This window comes from Rutidosis leptorrhynchoides, chromosome 9 (genome assembly GCF_046630445.1).
Source record: "Rutidosis leptorrhynchoides isolate AG116_Rl617_1_P2 chromosome 9, CSIRO_AGI_Rlap_v1, whole genome shotgun sequence".
NCBI lineage: Eukaryota > Viridiplantae > Streptophyta > Magnoliopsida > Asterales > Asteraceae > Rutidosis > Rutidosis leptorrhynchoides.
In genome coordinates this window covers 20,975,171-20,999,595 of record NC_092341.1, presented here as the reverse complement: position 1 = coordinate 20,999,595, position 24,425 = coordinate 20,975,171, and the positions used below count along the sequence as shown (strand labels likewise).

At 33.2% G+C, this 24,425-nt stretch overlaps 1 protein-coding gene across 2 annotated transcripts; it reads left to right on the top strand.

Moving 5' to 3' along the window:
- Nucleotides 1-14,260: 14,260 nt before the first annotated feature.
- On the top strand, nucleotides 14,261-20,282 carry LOC139865826 (plastidic ATP/ADP-transporter-like). Of its 2 annotated transcripts, none has more exons than XM_071853932.1 (6): nucleotides 14,261-15,280; nucleotides 17,540-17,794; nucleotides 18,180-18,323; nucleotides 18,433-18,780; nucleotides 19,596-19,942; nucleotides 20,034-20,282. In XM_071853932.1, the coding sequence occupies exons 1-5, from the start codon at nucleotides 14,510-14,512 to the stop codon at nucleotides 19,923-19,925; spliced, it is 1,848 nt and encodes a 615-aa protein (XP_071710033.1). In that variant the 5' UTR covers nucleotides 14,261-14,509; the 3' UTR covers nucleotides 19,926-19,942; nucleotides 20,034-20,282. The 2 variants fall into 2 exon arrangements, with proteins under 2 accessions (XP_071710033.1, XP_071710034.1); XM_071853933.1 differs by having other exon boundaries at nucleotides 20,029-20,282.
- The last annotated feature ends 4,143 nt before the right edge of the window (nucleotides 20,283-24,425 follow it).

Sequence of the window (24,425 nt, the reverse complement as noted above, 5' to 3'; positions counted from 1 at the left end):
CTATCTCAAATCTGTTAGATGTCTCAATCACTTTATCAATACATTACAAAACCAGTACAAATCAATCACAGCCTGTATATTTTTTTTATTTTCTTTCCTTTCTTCTTTGTCTGATTAACGGATTGATGTCGACTACCTTATCCCATAAAACAACCAAATTGTGCAGTGATATGGATTACTTCATTCACCTTCCCCTCTATTATTTTTTTTTCTCTTGGCCGACCCATAACATCAAACAACCACCATCAAGCACCACTACCCCATTTGATCATCATCTTCATTAACAATCACCAAAACCCTTAGTCTTTCTTCAGTTCAAACAACATCACCAACTTACAATCATCGACTATATGCTTGCTCTTTTCGATTATCATCAAACAACAACCACCATTCAAACTCACACAAACTGCCACACCCTTCGAGCCAACTCACAACCACCATGACAGACCACAATCACCATCATCGGCCCCTACACCATATTTTTTTCCTGTTTTCCTTTGTGAAACAAACACCACGAAATCCTAACACCCCATGTCTCCTTGCTATTCGCTTGTTTCTGTTTCTATTACCTTCGAAAATCACCAAACACCACGACCATCTTCCACCACCTTGAAGAACCACCACTTCACATCTTGAATACACTATAACCGCCACCACCATCTTTACACTACCAACTTTCTATTTTTTTTCCTCTCTTTCTTTCCTGTTTCGAACTCCTGCTGCTACTATAAATAATTGACGTTCTTGCAGTAATGAGTATTGCCCTCGACCATTACTTTTAAAGACGAACAAGTGTAAATAAACATATATTAAGATATATGTCTTGATGCACTATGTAGCAAAAATAGTTTGTGGCAGACAAACTAATTGTCTAAAAAGTCGTGAGACCCATGATGGTTTACAAACTTTTGCCTTTTAATAAAAGACTTATATTCATCCAAAAACGTTGCCAAAGTAAGTGGTCTGTCAACATGCTAAATGAATATTAGGGCGGTCCCACGTAGAGATTTGGATAATCTATTGTGTACTTATACTCCTGCAAATAATTCGGATAGGGAATTAGCATGCCACCTGGTAGGGAATACGGTTTCTACTTTCTGTTTCGAATTTTATGATCTAAATTTGTGGACCTTGTTCCAATTCCTACTTTGGGTCGAGAATCCCTTTTCAAATCATTGGGCCGTGTATCATTGTATGGATAAGCCAAGACCCAACATAAATCAAACCCAATACACATACAAATGTTATTAGGGTTCGTTCTACTATACATACTTAGTATTTCTGCTGCCGTTAGATTTCTGTGACCGAAGACCCAAAACGAACGTATCAGTAATGCCACTGTTTTAACAATGATGCAATGAAGATGTTGATGATGATAGGTGATGGTATAACGATAAAGGAATGATTATGATGATAATAGTTTAAGTTAATGATGATGATGTTATGGAAGATGATGATGTGAATATTAATGATGATGATATTATGATAATAATCGGTGATAAAGACCATGATTGTTAGATGATGTCTGCCTGCGTACGGTTCTTGCACTGCCGTTCGAAGGCTCCTGTTACCAAGCCATAACCTATTGTTGTGATGTTACATGTGGTTGTTAAGTAGGCTTCAAATCCAATAGGGCTTTAATTTAACTAGGAATGGATTAGTGGGCTTTTGAATCGATTTCAGTTTTGGGCTTATCTTATCTAATTGGGTCGAATTCTGTTTTTAATTGTTGGGCCAAGATGTTGAGATGGAAGAAGAGAAGTCGGGTTAAAAAGAGTAAACATGCGAGATATAACAGAAAGAAACAGATGGTGATATGGTTAAGGGTGTTGTTGTTAAACGAGTGGTCTCAGGTTCAAGCCTTGTCTTAGGCATTTTTTTTAGGAAAAAGCTTTTAAAGGTAGTTTCTATGTTTACTTTTATTATTATTATCTTATGATGATTATTAGTGTTATTATTCATATTATTATTATTAAGTATTAAGTATTAGTATCATTAAGTATTAAGTATTAGTATTATTATTAATATCATCCTTATTATCATTGTTAATAAACGTATTATTATTATTATAGATATTATAGTTATTATTATTATTACCATTACTATTATCATTATCATTTTTACTAAGGATTATCATTAAAGTTATCATTATTACTAAAATTATTATTAAGATTATTATTATTATTATTATCAATATTATTATTATTATTATTATTATCAGTTTCATATTAACAATATTATATTTACAAATTAAATATATAAGATATATAAATTTGTTCGATTTCATTTATATGTGTTAATATATAAATTATATAGGTTCGTGAATCCGAGGCCAACCCTGCATTATTCAGTTCAATCGGGTGCATATTTTTACTACAAAATATCGTATGGTGAGTTTATTTGATTCCCTTTTACTCTTTACATTTTTGGGAATGAGAATACATGCGCTGCTTTTATAACTGTTTTACGAAATAGACACGAGTAAATAAAACTACATTCTATGGTTGGATTAGTAAACTGAATATGCCCCTTTATAGTCTGGTAATCTAAGAATTAGGGAACAGACACCCTAATTGACGCGAATCCTAAAGATAGATCTATCGGGCCCAACAAGCCCCATCCAAAGTACCGGATGCTTTAGTACTTCGAAATTTATATCATGTCCGAAGGAGGATCCCGGAATGATGGGGATATTCTTATATATATTGTGAATGTCGGTTACCAGGTGTTCAATCCATATGAATGATATTTTTGTCTCTATGCATGGGACATATGTTTATGAGAAATGGAAATATGAAATCTTGTGGTCTATTAAAATTATGAAATGATTATTTATGTTAAACTAATGAACTCACCAACCTTTTGGTTGACACTTTAAAGCATGTTTATTCTCAGGTATGAAAGAAATCTTCCGTTGTGCATTTGCTCATCTTAAAGATATTACTTGGAGTCATTTATGACATATTTCAAAAGACGTTGCATTCGAGTCGTTGAGTTCATCAAGATTATTATTAAGTCAATTATAGTAAGATATATTGCGAAATGGTATGCATGTTGTCAACTTTTGATGTAATGAAAGATTGTCTATTCAAAAACGAATGCAATGTTTGTAAAATGTATCATATAGAGGTCAAGTACCTCGCGATGTAATCAACTGTTGTGAATCGTTTATAATCGATATGGACTTCGTCCGGATGGATTAGGACGGGTCTTCACACATTTTTAGCATTATCAAATATTTCCACACTTGAGCGTTGCTTATCCTCAAGCAATATAGTCTTGAAATAAAAATACTAGAATCACTTCTTTATTCTTCACACTTTGTACATCAGTGATTTTTATACGGCGGTATGAACAATGGTAGTAACGATGTGGTTTACAGTCCCACATGACTATGAAAATTTAGATCCTTTAGGAAATTGGATCTTTATGAAAACATTTGATCTTTTGAAAATTCAATCTAGCTTTTACTCTAGATAAGTTTTCTGGAATAACCCTTCACCGGTGTTTGCAAATTGTTTTTGTGGGTTGTGTGGGTTTCAGATTTGAAAATTTTAGCTCAAAACTTGCGGTTTTGTGTCACCCACTTGCTAACCTTGTATTGAAAAAGCAACACATCCAGTATACTTGCTCCGTATATTACCTTTCGGTAAACTACCGTCCGGTTGTAAAGGAAAGCGTTGAACAAGCAACTGTTAAGGCAATGTCCCGTGACATGCTTTTAATTATGGTCTATATCGTGTCGGATGCAATTACTATCCTTTGTATGAGCAATAGTAAAGATCACTCTATAGTTTTTCGGTCTGGCACAAGGTCCTGTCTTCGACCATGCTATGTAACCACCGTTCTTACGGTTGACACCCGATTTGGTTCAGGTGACCTAATGAATTCCAGGTGAATTCCTAGGATTTTACGTTCAATGGTAATGAACGTATTGAAAATAGGGTTTTCAGAAAACAAATCGGTTTGTAATTTTGATCAAAATATTTTCTCGTTCAAGCTCGAGTTTAGATATCATCGAATTCCATGAGTTTGTAATTCTCAATCTTTAAAAGTCAATCTCAAAGATTGATTAATATCAGTCTTAAAAGCTGATTTTTGATCTTTAAGGATATTATCCTTTCTGGGGATCTGATTCATTAGTCTTATAAGCTAATTTGCACGGCGCCCTCCCCATTTTACGAGACAGATCCTCTCATGGTTAGGATAAGTCTGACCACTTGACGACCCTGTTTGATGCTGAGATCCGTGAATTTCCTGATGATTTTAGAGATGACTTTTCTAGATTTTTCGTCAACCTACAGCTGGTCTGGACGACAACTTCCTGACCTAAATCAAGAAGCGCGTGTCTTTTTTGGAAGACTTTACTTCCTTTTAATGATGGAATTGATTCATCGTGCAGATCCATCTTTCTTTCAAATATATATTACAATAAATTAGGTAAAACTGATTAAAATCGTCCAAAACAAAAGTACCTGTAATAATCTTGTACAAACATATGTGATATGTGTTTTAAATAACTTGGTAAATTCTTCCCACACTTAGCTTTTATTTATTTATTTTTTTTTCTTTGCCTTTTTATTCTCCTCTATTCCATTTTAAATGAATTCTGACGTTTTGAGTTGTTTCTCCATTTATGTTCTCTCCGAGGTAACAATAATTTCGGCATTAACACCTAGTTTTATCGTTCATAAATATTTATAAACATGTTTTTGAATTCATTTAGTTGAAAATTTTGTCAAATTTTCACAAAATTTGGCAATTATACTAAGTGTAAACCCGAGAGAATTTATAACCCTTCCCCACACTTGAGATCATGCAATGCCCTTATTTGCATAAAATCAGACTATAATTATAAATTCATGAGGGTGATTAGTGTAGAAAAGTGATTAAAAATACTGAGTTTGCAAACATATTGTTTTATATCACATTTGATATTTTACGTCTTGTCGTTAAAATTAGTAGCTTTTACTGAACTTAATGTCAGTCTTTGAAAATGTGTTGTTTTACCCTGTTTTGTACATAAGATAACTACAAACATATATATACATACTTTGACATATATATATATATATATATATATATATATATATATATATATATATATATATATATATATATATATATATATATATATATATATATATATATATATATATATATATATAAACCTTTATTTATTAAAACAATTTAAATGAATAATTTTTAAAATTTTGTTTCCTTTTACTTTATGTAGTTTCGGTATGTTTACCTAGTCCATCCCTTGACAAAATTTAAAATTTGTTGTTTTTAAAGCGATTGTTTTAAAAGCAAAGATTTTTGGGTTTTTTTAATTTTTTTTTGGTATACTTTAAATCAATAAAATAAAAAAATAATGATAACAAAATTTTTCGCCCCGCCCTCGGGTAAAACAATTTCGGTTTCATGACCTAGTCTTCAACTTACGATGAATTTTAGAAATCGTTTTTTAAACTTAATGAAATAAAGTAATTTTTGTTTTTAAATTCACAAAAAAAAAAAACTTAAATTTAAAAATGCATATTAATTTCATACAAAACCTACAAAACAAAAATTTAGAATGGGAGGAGAAAACTAGTTATTTAGTGTCTGCTAGTGGAAAAGACCAATCGGATTCCATTCTCGGAACTACACGAGAACAGAACAACTAACTCTAAACAGTATTTTCTTTTTAGAACATTTGAATCTCCCCACACTTAGGTAACTGTGGTGTCGAAATTTTGATTAACTTCATTGTCAATTTCTCTTGGACCATAATCAACTTGCATTTCTGTGACTTTTGCTTTTAGCCATTGGTCGGATTCCTGTGTAATTTCCACAAATTCAACTAGTTTTGCCTTTTCTTTAGGCGATAGATTGGATACTAACCGGTTACATAACTTAAAGTTCCCCTTGGTTCTAGCATCGCGAATCTGTTTAATAAGTTTCTTCATTGAACTGTTAATAACAGAGTCATTTAATTTCGCATCAACAACTGGGCTCTTTGTTATCAAGTCATCATTAGGTGTTACTTCATTTTCCCCACACTTAGGCGTTTTATTATTGCTAAGCACTACCGTTGGGGTTGGTAAAACAACATGGTTCTTACCAATCATTTTTGTTGGTTCAACGGTTTTGGTTGGTGGAGATTTAGACTTTCGAATCACAAAGGTGATCGATTTTTCATCATCACTAAGTGTCATTCTACCCTCTCTTACATCAAATAACGCCCGGGTGGACGCTAAGAATGGTCGACCTAAAATTAGAGGAATGTTTGGGTCCTCTTCTATGTTAATAACAATAAATTCGACTAGAAAGGTTAAATTACCTACTTGAACGGGTAGGTTGTCAGCAATTCCAACTGGGTGCTTAATGGTTTGATCAAAGAGTCGGACACTCATCTCTGTTGGACTTAACTCACCTACTCCTAATCTCTTATATAATGAAAGAGGCATAACACTTATACTCGCACCTAAATCTGCTAGTGCATCATACATGACACAATCACTAAGTAGACAAGGAATAATAAATTCACCCGGATCACCCAACCTGGGTGGAGGTTTCGGTGGAACTGTCTTTACCGGGTTTACTTTTACGGTTTTTGTTTCTTGTACTTTCTTATTTTTCTTCTTCTTCTTTCCAGAGGTATCACAAACTTTATTACCTATTACTTGCTCATACTCAACTCCTTTTCTTGGAAACCGGATGGGTGGTCTGTATGGTGCCACCACTGGCTTTACATACTCGGCTAGTGGTGGTGGCGTAACTTCTTCATTGTTACTCACATCTAAAACCTTCCCATCTTCTGGTGTTGGTTTTTTTTCAGAATTTGTTGACACCATATTAACATTCTCATTCCGAGGATTTACTTCAGTATCACTCAGTAGCTTTCCTTGTTCCCTCTTACTTATCATGCTAGCAAGAGTTCCTACGTGTTTTTCTAGATTCGAAATGGAAGCTTATTGAGTTCTTAATGACTGATCAAACCTCTCATTTGTTTGGGTTTGAGATGTTATAAATTGTGTTTGAGATTCCATTAGCTTTGCCATCATTTCTTCTAAATTTGGCTTTTTCTCTTCGGTTTGTTGTGGTGGTTTATACAAGTTAGGTCTTTGTTGATTGAAAGTGTTATTTTGAGTTGGTTGGTTATTCGGACCTTGTTGGTTGTACGAGTTATTGTTTGGCCCATTTGGATTGTAAAGAATGTTTTGATTTTGGATTGAAGTTTGGCTTTGGCGGTTGATAATTATTCTGATAATTATTTCCCGGCCTTTGGTTCATGTAGGAAACATTCTCTCGTTGTTCCATCGTTTGCTCAATGTGACAATATTTCGTTAAGTGTGGTCCACCGCATTGCTCACAACTGATTTGTATTGCGTGAATATCTTTAGTCATCTTTTCTATTCGTCTCTCGAAAGCATCTATTTTTGCGGAAACGGAATCAAAGTCATGGCTAGAATCGGCTCTAGCCGCTTTAAATGAACGAAATATATCTTTTTCCTGGTGCCACTCATGCGAGTGGGAGGCTGTGTTATCAATTATCTTGTGAGCTTCAGTTGCAGTTTTCTTCATAATGGAACCACCAGCTGCTATGTCGATGTCTTTTCGTGTAGGGATGTCGCATCCTTGGTAGAATATTTGTACTATTTGATAAGTGTCTAAACCATGTTGCGGACATCCTCTCAACAACTTTCCAAATCTTGTCCACGCCTCATATAGAGTTTCATTTGGCTTCTGCGTGAATGTAACAATTTCTCCTTGAAGTCTCACATCTTTAGATGCCAGAAAGAATTGTTTAAGAAAATTTTCAACTAAAACATCCCATGTATCAATCGCCCCTTCAGGTAACGATTCTAACCAATCTTTGGCTTCTCCCTTTAAAGTCCAGGGAAATAACATGAGATAGATCTGTTCATCCTCAACTTCTCTGATTTTGAATAGAGTACAGATTCTATTAAATGTACGAAGATGTTCGTTTGGGTCTTCCTTCGGCGCACCACTAAATTGGCATTGATTAGTTACCATGTGTAGGATTTGTCCTTTGATTTCATAATCTGACGCATTAATATCTGGCTTAATAATAGCGTGACCTTGGCCCGTGCGTGTGGCTCTCATTCGGTCTTTCATACTTAGAGGTTCCGGATTTTCCATGATTGAATTTGTTGAATCTGAATCACTAGAGGATTCTGACTTAATGGTTTCTTCCTTGACAATCTCTGGATGAGTAATTTGTAGTTCCAGAGGAATGATTAGTGGTTCAGGATCTCTGAATTGTCCCTGAATATCCTTCTGATTCTCAATTGTGAGGTCGGGTTCAAAAAATGGATTATCGAAAATTTGAATTGGAGTACTTGGTCGACTAGATGATGTTTCTAAAGAAAAATCAACGGCGACAATGTTGGCTAGATGTCTTGATCGAGTTACAGGTGGTGAACGTATAAAAGGTGGTGAACGTTTTGCTCGGTGCATTCACTGAATATCCTATTAGTTATAAAAGATAAATAATTATATAAGTTATCAGATTAATAGACTTTTCTGATTTTGCCCACGTTTCGAATAGTCAATAGATGCAGCAGGTAGCCAGGACCCTTTAAATCGGAAGTCCATAACTCGCCACTAACAAATTCAACTATTACTAAGAACTAAAAAATTTTAGATGTCTATCAATTTAACCACTTAAAATAATTTTTCGTTGAAGTTTAAAGAAATTTTAGAGAAGAAATAGAAAATTCTATGTCCTAAAAACTAGAACGGCGAGAAAAAAGAAAGAAAAAGAGCGCGTCGAAAAACGTCAAAAAATAAAAGGTTGAAAAATAATAAAAAGAACTTAGCGCGTCGAAACTTAAAAGTCTAAAAACTAAGAATTAAAAGTTGCGTCTAAAATATTAAAGCTTAAAAGAAATACTATATTCAAAACGGCAATAAATTAAAAAGTACTAAAAATCTTAAAACGGCGTTGCAAAATTCTAAAGCACCTAAATCTTAGTCTAAAGAAAAAGTACTTAAGGGATTTTACGGTAAAGCCTAAAAATCTAGAAATAAAAATAACTACCGCAAATACTATATCTTAAAACTAGTTACGAGCGATAAAAATACAAATTACGAATTAAACTAATAAAAAGATACGAAGATGTAAAAATAAAACTAAAGTTATAAAAATATAATTTTTATATTATTTATTCTATAAAAGTATCAATTTATTATATTAATAAAACTAATTTAAAACTAAATATTACAAATTAATTAAATCTAAAATTATTTAATATAATATACTAACCCTAATTAGGGTTTAATATTAATAATAATTAATAATAATCCGTAATTAATGCTGTCGGCAGGTTCAGTTGAGCGTGTCAGTAACCCTCATGCGGTCGCATGAGTTTTAGCCTATCGATTCATGCGGTCGCATGAATTAGAAAATCGGGCCAGATTATTTGAGCTGCTACAGTGTAGCCCGTTTACAATTTTAATTTTTTTTATATATTTTTATAGAATATTTATATAAAATAAATAAAAACTTTAATTTTTAAAAACTAAAATAAAATAAAGAAACTTTATAATTATATATATATATATATATATATATATATATATATATATATATATATATATATATATATATATATATATATATATATATATATATATATATATATATAACATACTCTTAAAAATATATAAATTTTGTTTTTCTTTTTATATTTTTGTATTTTTAATATTTAAAACGTATTTTTTTTTCCCAAAAGTAAACTAAGACTTAATAAAAATCTTTTTTATATATATATAGCATTTAAGCAGTCCCCGGCAGCGGCGCCAAAAATACTTGATGTGCGTAGAGGTGTATACGAAATAGTTATATTTTTACTACAAAATACTATTAAATACGATACAATTTTACACAAGTTATTTATTTATTTATTTAAAGAGTGGATATACCTAAACCTTGCTACAACACTTATAGGCAGTGTACCTAATCGTACAGTAGTGTAGTTTTTAGTAAGTCCGGTTCATTCCACAGAGAGCTAGCCAAGTTTAACGCTATATTTTTACAACTATATTTGTATAAATATAAATATAAATATAAGTAGTATTATTATTATAAAAGGGGGTTTTTACCATTTAATGACCGGTTTGTCGATTTAAAAACTTAAGTCGCAGTTAAAACCTAATGTAAAATATTAAATGTATAAAAGACTTAATTTAAAGCGTAAAGTAAATAACAATAATTAAAGTGCGATAAATTAAAGTGCGATAAATAAAATGACAATAAATAAAATTGCGATAATTAAAAAGTGCAATAATTAAAATGACAATAAATTAAAGTGCGATAATTAAAAGTGCAATTAAATATGAAATAAAGGAATTATGCTTATTTAAACTTCCGTAATCATGATGTTTGACGTGTTGATTTTAGTTTATTACCATGGGTTAATTGTCCTTTGTCCTGGATTATTCAATATATCCATCTGGTTTTTGTCCATAACAGTCCATCAGTCATAAATATAAAGTGCGAGTGTCCTCATCAAATTATCCTTATATCTGAAGTCAAATATTCCAACTAATTGGGGACTTAAACTATAATTACACCAATTTTCCTTGTATATAATTCACCCCTGTTTTAATAAGTCCATTGACTATTAATACATTCCCGTGTCCGGTTAAATGAACGATTATTAGTACTTATAAATATCCCGCCCATCGTGTCCGATCGAGTGTATGTGGTTATTTATAGGTATGTCCAATTGTAAATCTTTATATTAAATTAACAAACTATCATTTAATTAAACAAATATAAAGCCCATTAATAGCCCATAGTCTAGTTTCCACAAGTGTCGTTCTTTTGTCCAAACCCCAATTATGGTACAAAGCCCAATTACCCCGTCTTTAATATTTAGCCCAACATCACGATTACTTCGGCTTAAATAAGCATAATAATAACTTAGCTACGAGACATTAATTTAAAAAGGTTGAACATAACTTACAATGATTAATAATAGCGTATCGTTACACGGACAGAATTTCGACTTACACTCTTACAACATTCGCTAACATACCCTTATTATTATTAAATTAAAATTAAAATTAAAATTAAAATTATAATATATATATATATATATATATATATATATATATATATATATATATATATATATATATATATATATATATATATTACGTTGAGATAGAGAGATAGATAAAAGATGTGTGATATTCGGCCGAAAACTGCGAAATTTATAGGACCTGACCAGATTTTTTGCTCCATGCGATCGCATGGAATTTGTTCTTCCTGGCCATGCGATCGCATGACCCTCTTTTACAGCTCAGGAACCTTTGTTTTCTTGTTTGCCGATGGTTTTATTAAATAATATAATATATAAATAATTTTAAGAATTAATTATATATAGTTGACTTGTAATTTTTAGTCCGTTGCGTCGAGCGTTGAAAGTTGACTCTGGTCCCGGTTCCGAACGTCCTTGCGTACAATTTAATATCTTGTACTTTGCGTTTTGCGTCTTGTACTCTTGTAATTTTGAGACGTTTCTCATCAATAATTTGAACCACTTTGATTGTACTTTGTACTTTTTAGTTTTTTGGTCGTTTGCGTCTTCAATTCGTCGAATCTGTTTTTTGTCTTCACCTTTTATTATATAAACGAATATCACTTGTAAATAGAACAATTGCAACTAAATGCTTGTCTTTCTTGAGGGATAATGTTATGAAATATATATTCGTTTTTAGCATTATCAAAACCAAATTTGAAAACAAATACTTTCTATATATTCATTTTCTGACCAAACAAATCGTCCAAGTGTTAGAGTATATTTAATTATACATCTACTTCATATTATTTTTTAAGTGTAAAAGTCACTCAACAATGTAATTATATATGATGAAACCTCTTTACATTTTTTTGCTATCGATAAGTCTATAAAGTATTAACTCCATCCATGTATATACATGTCTTCATCATTTATCATTTACTTCTAGTTTATCACACTAAACATGTATAAAACTTCTACAAATTTGAAAGCTCTTATCATTTTCTACAATTATAGACGATAAAAGAACAAAATTAAATACTCCGTAAGAAATACATATGACGTTAATAAATATATACATGAAATTTGTCATATTAGTTGTTTATAACTATTATGAGATTTGTTGATAAAAACCGTCAACTTTAATGATGTTTTACGTCACTTTTGTGATTTAATTTTTAGCTTAATTTCTTGGCCCCTCGTCAATAAGGAATCTCGGATCCGCCACTAGCTCACACCATTGATATAAGTCATCTATTAAATAAAAATTTGGATTTTTAACCAGTGACACCACTAACTGCCATTCATAAATCCGTCACTGTGTACAATTGGTTATGAAGTCCTAAGAGAAAATCTTGCAAATGGTGGAAACTGTTCATATTTGGCAAGGTTCTTTCAAAAGTTTTTCATGAGTGCAATATCTTGAGGTTTCATCCTAGCCGGTGTAGGAAGTGAGCACGTCTTGTGAATTCTTTGGTATGATCGAGTGGGTGGCTAGTGACTCCGTCAGTGACTTCAATATCGTCGTTAAAAAATAATCACAAAGTACGGATAAGAAAAATAAAGTAAAAATAAATTAAAAACTATAGAAATCGAAAAAAAAAGTATAGAAATCGAAAAACTATAAATTTACATATTAACTAAGAGACAAAAGTTATGAATAGTAACCAGGAGCATTTTCGACTTTTCACCTTTTTTTTTAATTTTAACTAAATTTCATTTTTTCACCAACGCCCCCCACACTTTTTGAAAAATTCAAATCGACCCCCAAACAGGGGGGTAAAGTGTCAAATAATCATTTTCATAAAAAATCTTAAATAAACTCCACCCAAATATTCAACGGCTCATATCTTCTCGCTCGCAACGAGTTAAATTTTTCCGACACCATCGTTAAACTCGAAATAATTTTAGGAACACAATGTCACTAGCTATACGCAAAACCGACGCTTTTTAAAAAACGCTAACATATTAACTAATAGACAAAGTTATGAATAGTAACCAGGGGCATTTTCGACTTTTCACCTTCTTTTTTAATACTAAATTTCATTTTTTCACCAACGCCCCCCACACTTTTTTGAAAAATTCAAATCGACCCCCAAACAGGGGGTAAAGTGTCAAATAACCATTTTCATAAAAAATCTTAAATAAACTCCACCCAAATATTCAACGGGTCATATCTTCTCTCTCGCAACGAGTTAAATTTTTTCGACACCATCGTTAAACTCGAAATAATTTTAGGAACACAATGTCACTAGCTATACGCAAAACGGACGCTTTTTAAAAAACGCTAAATATTTGTGGTACTTTTCATACACGTTGATTTTGCGTTAAATTTTTAAAAGTCGACAATTCCATAGCGAAACGCGGTGAGCAGTACTATTCACGGTACTGTAGCAATTTTTTATTTTTTTTTGTAACAGTTTTTTTCCCATTTTTTCTTTTTTGGTTTCCTTTAAATTTTTCTTCACTCGCAGCAAATATCTACTTGACAAAAAATATGAATAGTACCGATGGTTTCTTTATAATTAGCAGCAGCAAATATCTACTAGGCAAAAAATATGAATAGTACCGATTGTTTCCTTTATATTTTTCTCTACCCGTTGTAACAAATTTCTTTTTTCTTTTTTCTTTTTTGGTTTCCTTTATATTTTTCTCTACCCGCAGAGATGCACCTATATTGTTAATTTAAAATAACATTTAAATTTTTGACGGATTATACCTTTTAGTTTGACTCGAGTTGCGCTTCAACGACATCATCGTTAAACTAAACGCAATAAAATACATTGAAAACCGAATTCCGGCACGAAGCGAGGGTAAACAACTAGTTAAAAACAAATCGAAAGTCACGTTACCAACTTTGACGCGATTTTAGATCGACTTTCACTGTTTCCCTACGCAAACTCACAAATATCTTCAAGGGTACTATCGTCATTTGATTATTCCAAATAACTGGACCCAAATTCCTATTATTCACATATTCCACCACTCACATGATTCTTTTGCACTTTTTAGATTCTTTTCTGATTTTTTTTTTCTCAATCTTTCCTTATATTTTTCTGGACAAAATTTCAAGCTATTGCAGGATTTGCAAATTGCAAATACAAATCCAAATTTAAGCACAATCAGCTCATTTTTTTTTTTTCAATTCCATTTTTATAAAAGTCTTTTTTGGCAATTAGTTCCCTTTTCTAATTATTTTTATCCTAATTGTTTTTTTTTTTTTTTTTTGAGACAAAATTCCAAATACAAATCCAATTTAAGTACAACAACCTCAATCTTCATTTTGTATTTTCCCTTAATAAATCCATCTTTTATTTCAGGGTTTTTGCTTCTCTTACATAAATGCATTCCTGTACACCCACCTCATTTTTATAGTTGCAGCCTCCCTCCACCCACCTTTTATCTCTCACATTCTCAAATTCAGCTTACAAATTTTATGTTTTTGTGTTCATAAACATATAAAACTGCAAAAAATGCAAGCAGTCATCATACAAACAAAGGGCCTTCTGTCCCTCCCTTCAAATCCCAAACCCAAATCATTCTTGAACCCACAACAACAATCACTTAGAAAAAGATTCAATCTTTCAAATTCAAAACCCAAATCCCCAACTGGGTTATCACTAAATCTTGATGGGTTTACAAAATTTGGAAGCTTTTTGACACCCCCAAGTTTGACTCATTCTAAAAAAGTCAAATTTCATGTCTGCAAGGCTTCGGCTACCGGCGTTGCCGTCCCTGACGGCGGCGACGGACTTGAGTCACCGAAATTTATGGGTGTTGAAGTTGTGACATTAAAAAAGATTGTGCCTTTAGGGTTGATGTTTTTTTGTATCCTGTTTAATTATACAATTCTTAGAGATACAAAAGATGTTCTGGTTGTAACTGCTAAAGGGTCAAGTGCAGAAATTATACCCTTTTTAAAAACTTGGGTTAATTTGCCTATGGCAATTGGGTTTATGCTTTTGTATACAAAGTTGTCTAATGTGTTGTCTAAAAAAGCTCTTTTTTATAGTGTAATTCTTCCATTTATTGCCTTCTTTGGGGCTTTTGGGTTTGTTTTTTATCCTCTCAGTGGTTATTTTCACCCAACAGCTCTTGCTGATAGACTTCTTGAGTTTTTGGGGCCTCGATTTCTTGGACCGCTTGCAATTTTGAGAATTTGGAGTTTTTGTTTGTTTTATGTCATGGCTGAACTTTGGGGGAGTGTGGTGGTTTCAGTTCTGTTTTGGGGTTTTGCAAATCAGGTAATAAATTTTGTTTACTTTATTAAAATTTGGTGTATGCTGGTTTTGCTAATGCTTCTTTAAGGTATGATATTTGCTACTGTTGTTGGATCATGATTAGATTGGGGATCATGGTTTACTTGCTTGAATGTATGTTGGTTTTGTTAATGCTTCTTAAGATATGATATTTGCTACTGTTGTTGGATCATGATTAGATTGGGGATCATGGTTTACTTGCTTGAATTAGCATATTGTTAGATTTTAATCTGATAGCAAACTTAGACAGTATACTTTTGAATGAATCTTTTAGGCATACAAGGAGTATGGTGTTAGTATTGGCAGGTTTAACAAAAAGTCAATCGTCAAATTCTACATACTCCGTAATACATATATGTATGAGTATAACATTGCAATCAATTATGTACTATAATTTTTAGATCTTCGAAGGAATTGAATTAATGTGATTTACATTCAAAACTAGTAATATAACGTGAGGTTTATAAAGGTGTCGATTGGGAACACATCCCTGTTCATGCATATTTTTTCCAAGGGAAAACCTACACACGAACAGCAATGCGAAAGGGTTTTTTTTAGGCGTCAACGTCGTTGATCTCCGGTCCGGTTACCGTGAATAACCCGTACCCGAGATGATGATCTCGGGAGGGTGGCCAACGAATTGCCCGCCGGTCGATAGTCGGACCCTATCGACGGCAAAGGGAGAAAAAACCCTACAAGTCCCGTAGGTAAAAACCCTAGTGTTGCGATCGTGAAGACGATCGTGGAGAAGATCCGGCGAGAACTGCCGAATGCGTTGCGGACTTGCGGTGGTGGAGGAGTTGCGGTGTGATAGAATGACCGTATGAGATGTATGCGATTGGGAGATTGTGAACTTGATGTAGGTTTTGCCCCATATTTATAGATGGGAATTAGGGTTACTTGACTTGGGGCCCAAGTTAATTGCGTAGACCCTAATTGGGCCAAAACCCTACATCATCAAGTCCCCCAAGTTCGGTATGATATTTTTGTCAAGTATCGTATCGAACTTCTCATTATGCTGCGGAAAATAAGTTCACAGGAGTCTGCGCAAACAACTGTGCGTAAACCCGCGAACATATGCGCAAAAAACCACATGCAGAATGCGTGGGGAAACCGCATGAACTAGCATGCGTAAAACCGCATGAAAATTGCGTCTAAAGTCGCGGACAACTGTGCGCAAAGCGTGCGTAACCTGGACAAAAGCGTGTGGACAGTTGCGCAAGCGCGCGAACATCTGCGCTAAATATTCATGTACTTAAACCGCATATAACGAATTAAAAGCTCAATAAGAAAAGACAAACCTTCTCAAACCGAACGATAGACGGTAGAAATACGAGACATAATGCATCGTGCCCCACGGTGGGCGCCAATTGTTCATGCATATTTTTTCCAAGGGAAAACCTACACACGAACAGCAATGCGAAAGGGTTTTTTTTAGGCGTCAACGTCGTTGATCTCCGGTCCGGTTACCGTGAATAGCCCGTACCCGAGATGATGATCTCGGGAGGGTGGCCAACGAATTACCCGCCGGTCGATAGTCGGACCCTATCGACGGCAAAGGGAGAAAAAACCCTACAAGACCCGTAGGTAAAAACCCTAGTGTTGCGATCGTGAAGATGATCGTGGAGAAGATCCGGCAAGAACTGCCGTATGCGTTGCGGACTTGCGGTGGTGGAGGAGTTGCGGTGTGATCGAATGACCGTATGAGATGTATGCGATTGGGAGATTGTGAACTTGATGTAGGTTTTGCCCCATATTTATAGATGGGAATTAGGGTTACTTGACTTGGGGCCCAAGTTAATTGCGTAGACCCTAATTGGGCCAAAACCCTACGTCATCAATCCCTAACATTTTTGTAGAATCCTTTTAGCATTTTGAAATTCGTAATTATGTATTGCATATTATATTAGTCTATAACAGTACTATTTTAAAAAATAATAATTTATGCCATAATTACCTTCAATTGTATGATTACGGACATTGTAAGCACGTGAGTACATGTCGGGTGACTTTTGACCTCTTTAAACCGTTAAACTCACTTGACCCATTTCACTTTTAAACTGTTGAGCAAATAGACGTGCATCCACACAAATGGGTTGATATTGACATCTTGACGCTTATATCGAAAGATCACAAGCTATAGTTAGTAACGTAATTTCAGTGTTAGATTTATGTGTATTGCATTTTGCGTTATGGTGAGGTTTATGCATTTGTTTTTAAGATAATTTAACCTATGCGATGCAGATAACTACAGTAGACGAAGCCAAAAAGTTCTATCCTTTATTTGGACTGGGAGCAAATGTGGCTCTGATCTTCTCGGGACGTACTGTAAAGTACTTTTCGAACATGAGAAAACATTTGGGTCCTGGTGTCGATGGATGGGCCATTTCATTGAAATACATGATGAGCATTGTCGTACTTATGGGATTTGCAATTTGTGGTCTTTATTGGTGGGTTAACGCATACGTACCCCTTCCTACCCGTAGCAAAAAGAAGAAGGTAACATGCAATCAATGTTGTAAAAAAACCCCGAGTACTCCTAATTGATTCCTGATTACTCCTTTTTAAGAACAGGCCGATCCGATTTTCCAAAATTCGTTTAAATAATCGGTCAACGCCGGTTAAAGGGTCAAAATTGGATTTGCTTGTCAAGGTTAAAGTCAAAATTGATCAACTTCTGGGTCAATATAGGTATTCTTGGAATACACCTTCTTTTATATGGTTAAAAAGGATCCTATTTGACCTGTTTATAAGCAAAAAAGTTAGAACTTTGACCTATAAAAATAAAATATGATTTGAATCATCCCATAAATGTGTCAATGGGTTGAAATTGCCACTTCTAGTTTCCAACAATGAATCTTGAAAACATTTGTTTGATTTGCAGGAAAAGCCGAACATGACTACAATGGAGAGTTTGAAGTTCTTAGCATCATCACCATACATTAGAGATCTAGCCACATTAGTGGTAGCGTACGGTATTAGTATAAATCTTGTTGAAGTTACATGGAAATCGAAACTCAAAGCCCAGGTAATAAAACACTTAAAAAGGTTAAAAAGTTTTAACCTTTTTAATGAATCTTTGACTTTCTTGACTTTATTTCCATTCGAATGACACCCTTTTTTGTTTTTTTTCTCAGTTTCCTAGTCCGAATGAATACTCGGCTTTCATGGGAGATTTTTCAACCGCGACAGGAATAACGACATTCATAATGATGTTGTTAAGTCAATGGATATTTAACAAATACGGATGGGGTGTTGCAGCTAAAATCACACCGACCGTTTTGCTTCTAACGGGAATTGGGTTCTTCTCGTTGATCTTGTTTGGGGACCCACTTGGACCGGGTCTTATGAAGTTTGGAATCACGCCCCTTTTAGCAGCTGTTTATGTTGGTGCAATGCAAAACATATTTAGCAAAAGTGCCAAATATAGCCTGTTTGATCCGTGCAAAGAAATGGCCTATATTCCTTTGGATGAAGACACCAAGGTTCGAAAATTTAAAATTTAACCTTATACAAGTTGCAAACTATGAAATGGAGTTTGCAAAAGTGTATTTTTATATTAGAAAAGTCGGTCATCCATCTTAGTAATATTTTTGAAATGAGTTGTATAATAAAGTAGAAGTTTTTTTTTTTTTTTTTTTTTGTTGTTGATTTTTCGGACCGTAAAACGCCACCATTCTTTAACTAAACACAAGGTACTGTCTTTTTGTTTTGCACTCACCAAGTCCCTTTAGTTAAAAAAAAAGTGTTTCGTTTTGGTTATATTTGGAAAACCAAAATATAAAATAGAACACGTTCTTAACGTGTTAAAAACCATGAGGACCTACATGGTACATTGTTTATTTCTGAAAGGCAAGTTGTCGGCATCACCCAGAGGGGTATTAACCACCTTCGCGATCATTTGCCACGCACACGCACTTTCGGGTAGGAAACCAAAAACGTATTATAGGGATCCAAACCTTAAACCATCCTGAGGGGAAGGCGGGTCAGACCTGGATCCTGGAAATGGGCGGTAAAACCTCCCTTAGGGACTTCTTAGGAGACAGGGATCGAACCCCTGACCTCAAAGCCTACATGGTACATTGTATGTTGCTAAATTTGAGACATTACATCTTGCAGTTATAATCTGTAATTCAATTATCAGTATTGATTTTGGAGATGTAATAAAAGACATTTTGAGTAACTTCAACTTGTTTCCTCCATAAAATACAAGCATATAACCCAAATGGACACGCTCATAAGTAAATGGGTCAAAATTGTCACCTTGAGCTTTACTAACATATCTTGGAAACTTTATCAGGTTAAAGGAAAGGCAGCGATCGATGTGGTGTGCAACCCATTAGGAAAATCGGGTGGTGCATTGATCCAACAATTCATGATCTTAACTTTCGGTTCACTTGCAAATTCAACGCCTTATCTTGGTGGGGTACTACTAGTGATCGTGTTGGCATGGTTAGGTGCAGCCAGGTCATTAGACACACAATTTACAGCTTTAAGAAAAGAAGAAGAGATCGAGAAAGAAATGGAGATGGAGAAGACAGCTGTCGAAATCCCAAAAGTGTCTTTAAACGAGGATGATGACCGATCTCTTGAAAGTTCGTCAGAAACATTGTTGTCAAGTGAATCTTGAGGAACAAGTATTTAAAGGTTTGGGGATTTAAATAATAATAATTCATTGAAGTGTTTGATCTTGATGTAGTACTTAGTTTGTTTTACATGGAATGTATTTTTAGTGCAGAATATATGCAGGCTCATAATGCAGGCAAGCTGTAATTGGCCCAAAAACTTTATCGACACATATACACCTTTAAATAAAAATTCTCTTTTAGGGTCAGGTTAAATTATTATACTATTATGGTTCCCTGAATATTTAAGGCTACTTAGCAACTTGTATCGTTTCACAGAAATCAATGTAATTTTCAAACAGATCGCGCGATCTGTCTCAATTGTAACTCAAACGAATCAGATCTTTTATTTATTTATATTATACCGTAGATCTTTTATTTATTTATATTATACTGTATGTATTTTTCTCCAAATTTTTTTTTAAATTTTTATTTTTAGTTTTAGTTTTTTGCAACTTACAAGTACAAAGGAGGATTAAATTTGAAACTTGTGGACAACATGACTAAATCACTTGATCATATGACTAAAAACTACTAAGCTTTTGTAAGAGGATGGGGGTGTTTGATTGTTAGCAAGCAATACTATGGGTATGGGTTTAATAGTTGGCTATGGGTCTGGGTCTCTGGGATATGCCCAAGTTTATGAGCTTGAAACCAATTTTCTCAAGTCAGTCATTTAACTAAAAGCCTAATTTGGAAATGAAACTTGTTCCTTCATTCCCATATACGCTACCAACACACCCCTATATCGATATTCTTTTCACTCAATGTTGTTAGCGGATTACTATTATAAGTTAGGCCCATTGTATTTATATTATGAACGAGCTGTTGGTAGCGGGTATTTGGAAGTAGCTTTAGAAGTTCTGGTGGTGTTTGGTGGATCTCGTTAGAGCTGGGTCGGGGGGGGGGGGGTTTGGGGAGGTCGAGTTCTCATTTGGATGGTTTGTTTGTCAAATGAAGAGTGCAAAGCTTTATTCCCCGTGGTTCTCGATGTGGTTGCCTTAGTGTTCTCCTTGTAGTTGCAGGAGCGGACTAAGGTTTTATTGAATGGTTTGTTTGTCAAACGAAGAGTGCAAAGCTTTATTCCCCGTGGTTCTCGATGTGGTTGCCTTAGTGTTCTCCTTGTAGTTGCAGGAGCGGACTAAGATTTTATTGAAAAGCCTCAACTTATCGCCTTTATTTGTCCGAGGCGTTTTTTTTTCTGTGATTCTTTTGGTTTGACACTTTGAAGTCGCGGGTAGATGAAAGTTTCAATTGTTTTTTGTTGTTTGTTTCTAGTTGGATCAAAGTTGTTTAAACAAGTTTGTATGTCTTAGGTATGTCTCAACCATTGTTACAATCAAGCTTTCCATATATATCCTAGTATCTATGCACGTGTACCTCAATTGATCTTTGAAGTATCATCGATATAATTTAATTTGCTATCTTTGGCAATAAAAGGTAGCAATAGTTTTTGACCTATTATATGTGTTTTTGTAATCATTTATTAACGTCAAAAACATATCAAAGTTATTAATAAATGAGTTTATACAAAGATGTTTAATGCGCTCAATATATTTTTGTTCGAGTTTTTTCTTGATGTCTCTTGTTATAATATTATTAGTAGCAAAAAAAAAAAAAAAAAAAAAAAAATGGAAGTAAAAAATTATCTACAAATAAAATTTCTACGGATAAATGAGTTAAGTTTTTCTTGTACATGCTATTCGAGAAAGAAGAGTATTACTCTGACGAAGCAGTCAAACATGTTATTGAATGACTATTTCTGACCCTTGTTTTACAGCTGAAAATACGTTGTTGTTTTTTAACCTCATAATTCTTGATCATAGTTTTTTAGTATGGACTCCGATTTATTCGATTTAAAAGTCTAAAATTCAATAACTTAAAAAGTTATAAATTTCAATACTTTTTTTTTATTGAACGGCTGTAATTTATAAAAGGCTAGCAAGACGCTAAAGCCTAAAAGGAGACATTACAACAAGGAAACAAATAAATAATGAACTGAAAAACAAAAACATAAACAACAAAAAGAATTACAAAGGATTACAAAGCCAGGTATTCCAGATAGGAGCAAGTTTGGATCTTGCTTGAAGCCATGAAAATGAAGAAAGTCTGATTTTATAAATTTCAATACTTCTTAAATTTCAGGGGAACATGACCTTTTCATTAGCTCTTGTAAAGCTCCATCCCTAACCATCACTAGATAGTCCAGTGATTAGGGCTTTGAGTTATTTGTAAGAGGTCTCAAGTTCGAATCATGTGTAAAACTAATATTTAGTGGTGGTCAAGGAAGTGTTAGAAATAGCCAGAGAGTAATTCTACTGGATAGCCCGAATAGAAAAAAAAACCTTCTACCATTTTGTAAAGCACCATCCCTCGATATTAAGTCGCCTTACCACAATGTCAATATTAAGTCGCCTTACCACAATGTCACTTCACACTTCAATGATTTTTTGATATACGATAAAAACGTATGTGGTAGGCTGAGGAAAAAAATAAATGTGGTAACAACAAAAACACTCATTGCACCCAATATAATACAAACGGCGATAACAACCCCTCCGTTATCTTTGTTTGTTGTAATTCCTAGGACCTTAACATTCCATCCTCGGATCCCAATTGTCTTTTTTATTTGTATTTGTTGGCCAAAAACAATAACTATAATTATTATGGAGCATATTAAGGATGCCGTTTGGTCGAAACTAGTTAGAGCTTATAGCTGGAGCTGGAGCTGGAGCTTATCATAAGCTTTACTTTTTTCAGGAAGCTACTTCTAAGGGTGTGTTTAGCACAAGAGCTTATGGGAGCTTGAGCTTATGATTTTAATAAGCTCTAAGTAATAAGCTTTGTTTGGTAGACATAAAAAGTAGAGCTTATGAAAATCATAAGCTCTAGAAAAAGAAGCTACTTTTAGTAGCTTATGAAAAAAAGTAGAGCTTATGAACTGGAAAATAAGCTCCAGCTAGTTTACCAAACACTTATAAATAATAATAAGCTCCGGCTACCATAAGCTCCAGCTCCAGCTCTAGCCCATAAGCTCCAGCTCCAACTATAAGCTCCAGCTCCAGCTAGTTTCATCCAAACACACCCTAAAAGTTTATTTTTCTAGAGCTTCTTTATTTACATAAGCTCTACTTTTAGTTGCATGCCAAATAGAGCTTATGACTTCTAGCTTATTAAATTCATAAATTCAAGCTTCTATAAGCTCTCATAAGCTCATTATAAGCTCGTCGTCAAACACACCCTAAAACTTAAAAGGAAGACTATATTCTCAATATGAATTCATGAGGAGATATTTACTTAGTTTTTTTAATTATTTATTATTTATTATTATTATTATTATTATTATTATTATTATTATTATTATTATTCTTATTATCATATAATATTAATATTAAATTAATAATATTAATTAATTATAGTAAAAATATTATTATAAAATATTAAAATATGGTGATATTTATACTACTCTCTTTACTTGGGATGTGATTCTCACACATCACTTTTTTGATTTTAATCTACACTTTTGTCACATAAATTTACAGTTATATCTTTAAATTAATCTAGAGAATTGAACTTATATTATTATTTTAAGTATAATTAAGAGTATAATAGTAAATTAAGTGTAGATGAATCAAAAAGTGGTGTGTGATAATCACTTTCCTTTCTTAAATGGGGGATGATTCTCACACACACTTTTTTGATCCTCACACATTTATTTTAACCTTTTACTCTTCTAATAATAATCAATTGGTGTGTGAGGATAAAAAAAATGTGTGTGAGAATCATCCCCTTTCTTAAATCCACCAAATCTTTACATTAACATATTATATTGCGCTGTACACACAAACATTTAATTTTTTTTCCCTCAAAAAATTAATGGCAATTTTTATTAAACAAACAAAAATTTATATTATATGTACATATATTTCACACAAATTATACACTAATTTGGTCATTTGATCAAAAGAGCTATGAAATACAAATACACACACACACACACAATATATATATATATATATATATATATATATATATATATATATATATATATATATATATATATATATATATATATATATATATATATATATATATATATATATATATATATATATATATATATATATATATATATTGGAGTGATCATGTGAGAAGTAAAAAAAGCAAATTGAAACCAACACAATATCATTCATTACGAGTGTAATGTCATTTATCACGTTGCTTACCCTTTTTATGTTTTCCACTAGACAGCGCAACTATATATTTATGCGCGAACCAAGAAAAAAAGGGTAAGCAAATCCGTAGCAGTGTAGCACTGAATTAACACAACACAACAAGGAAGGAGGAGCAAGATGGTCATTAATCTCAGGTTGTTAACATTCGGTAGACGAATAACAACATTCATTGGATATTACAGAGTATTATTTTTCCGATGAATCATAATGGACGAATATATATAGGCCAAAAATAATCAGCCGATATATATAGTCCTAAATTTAATGTAA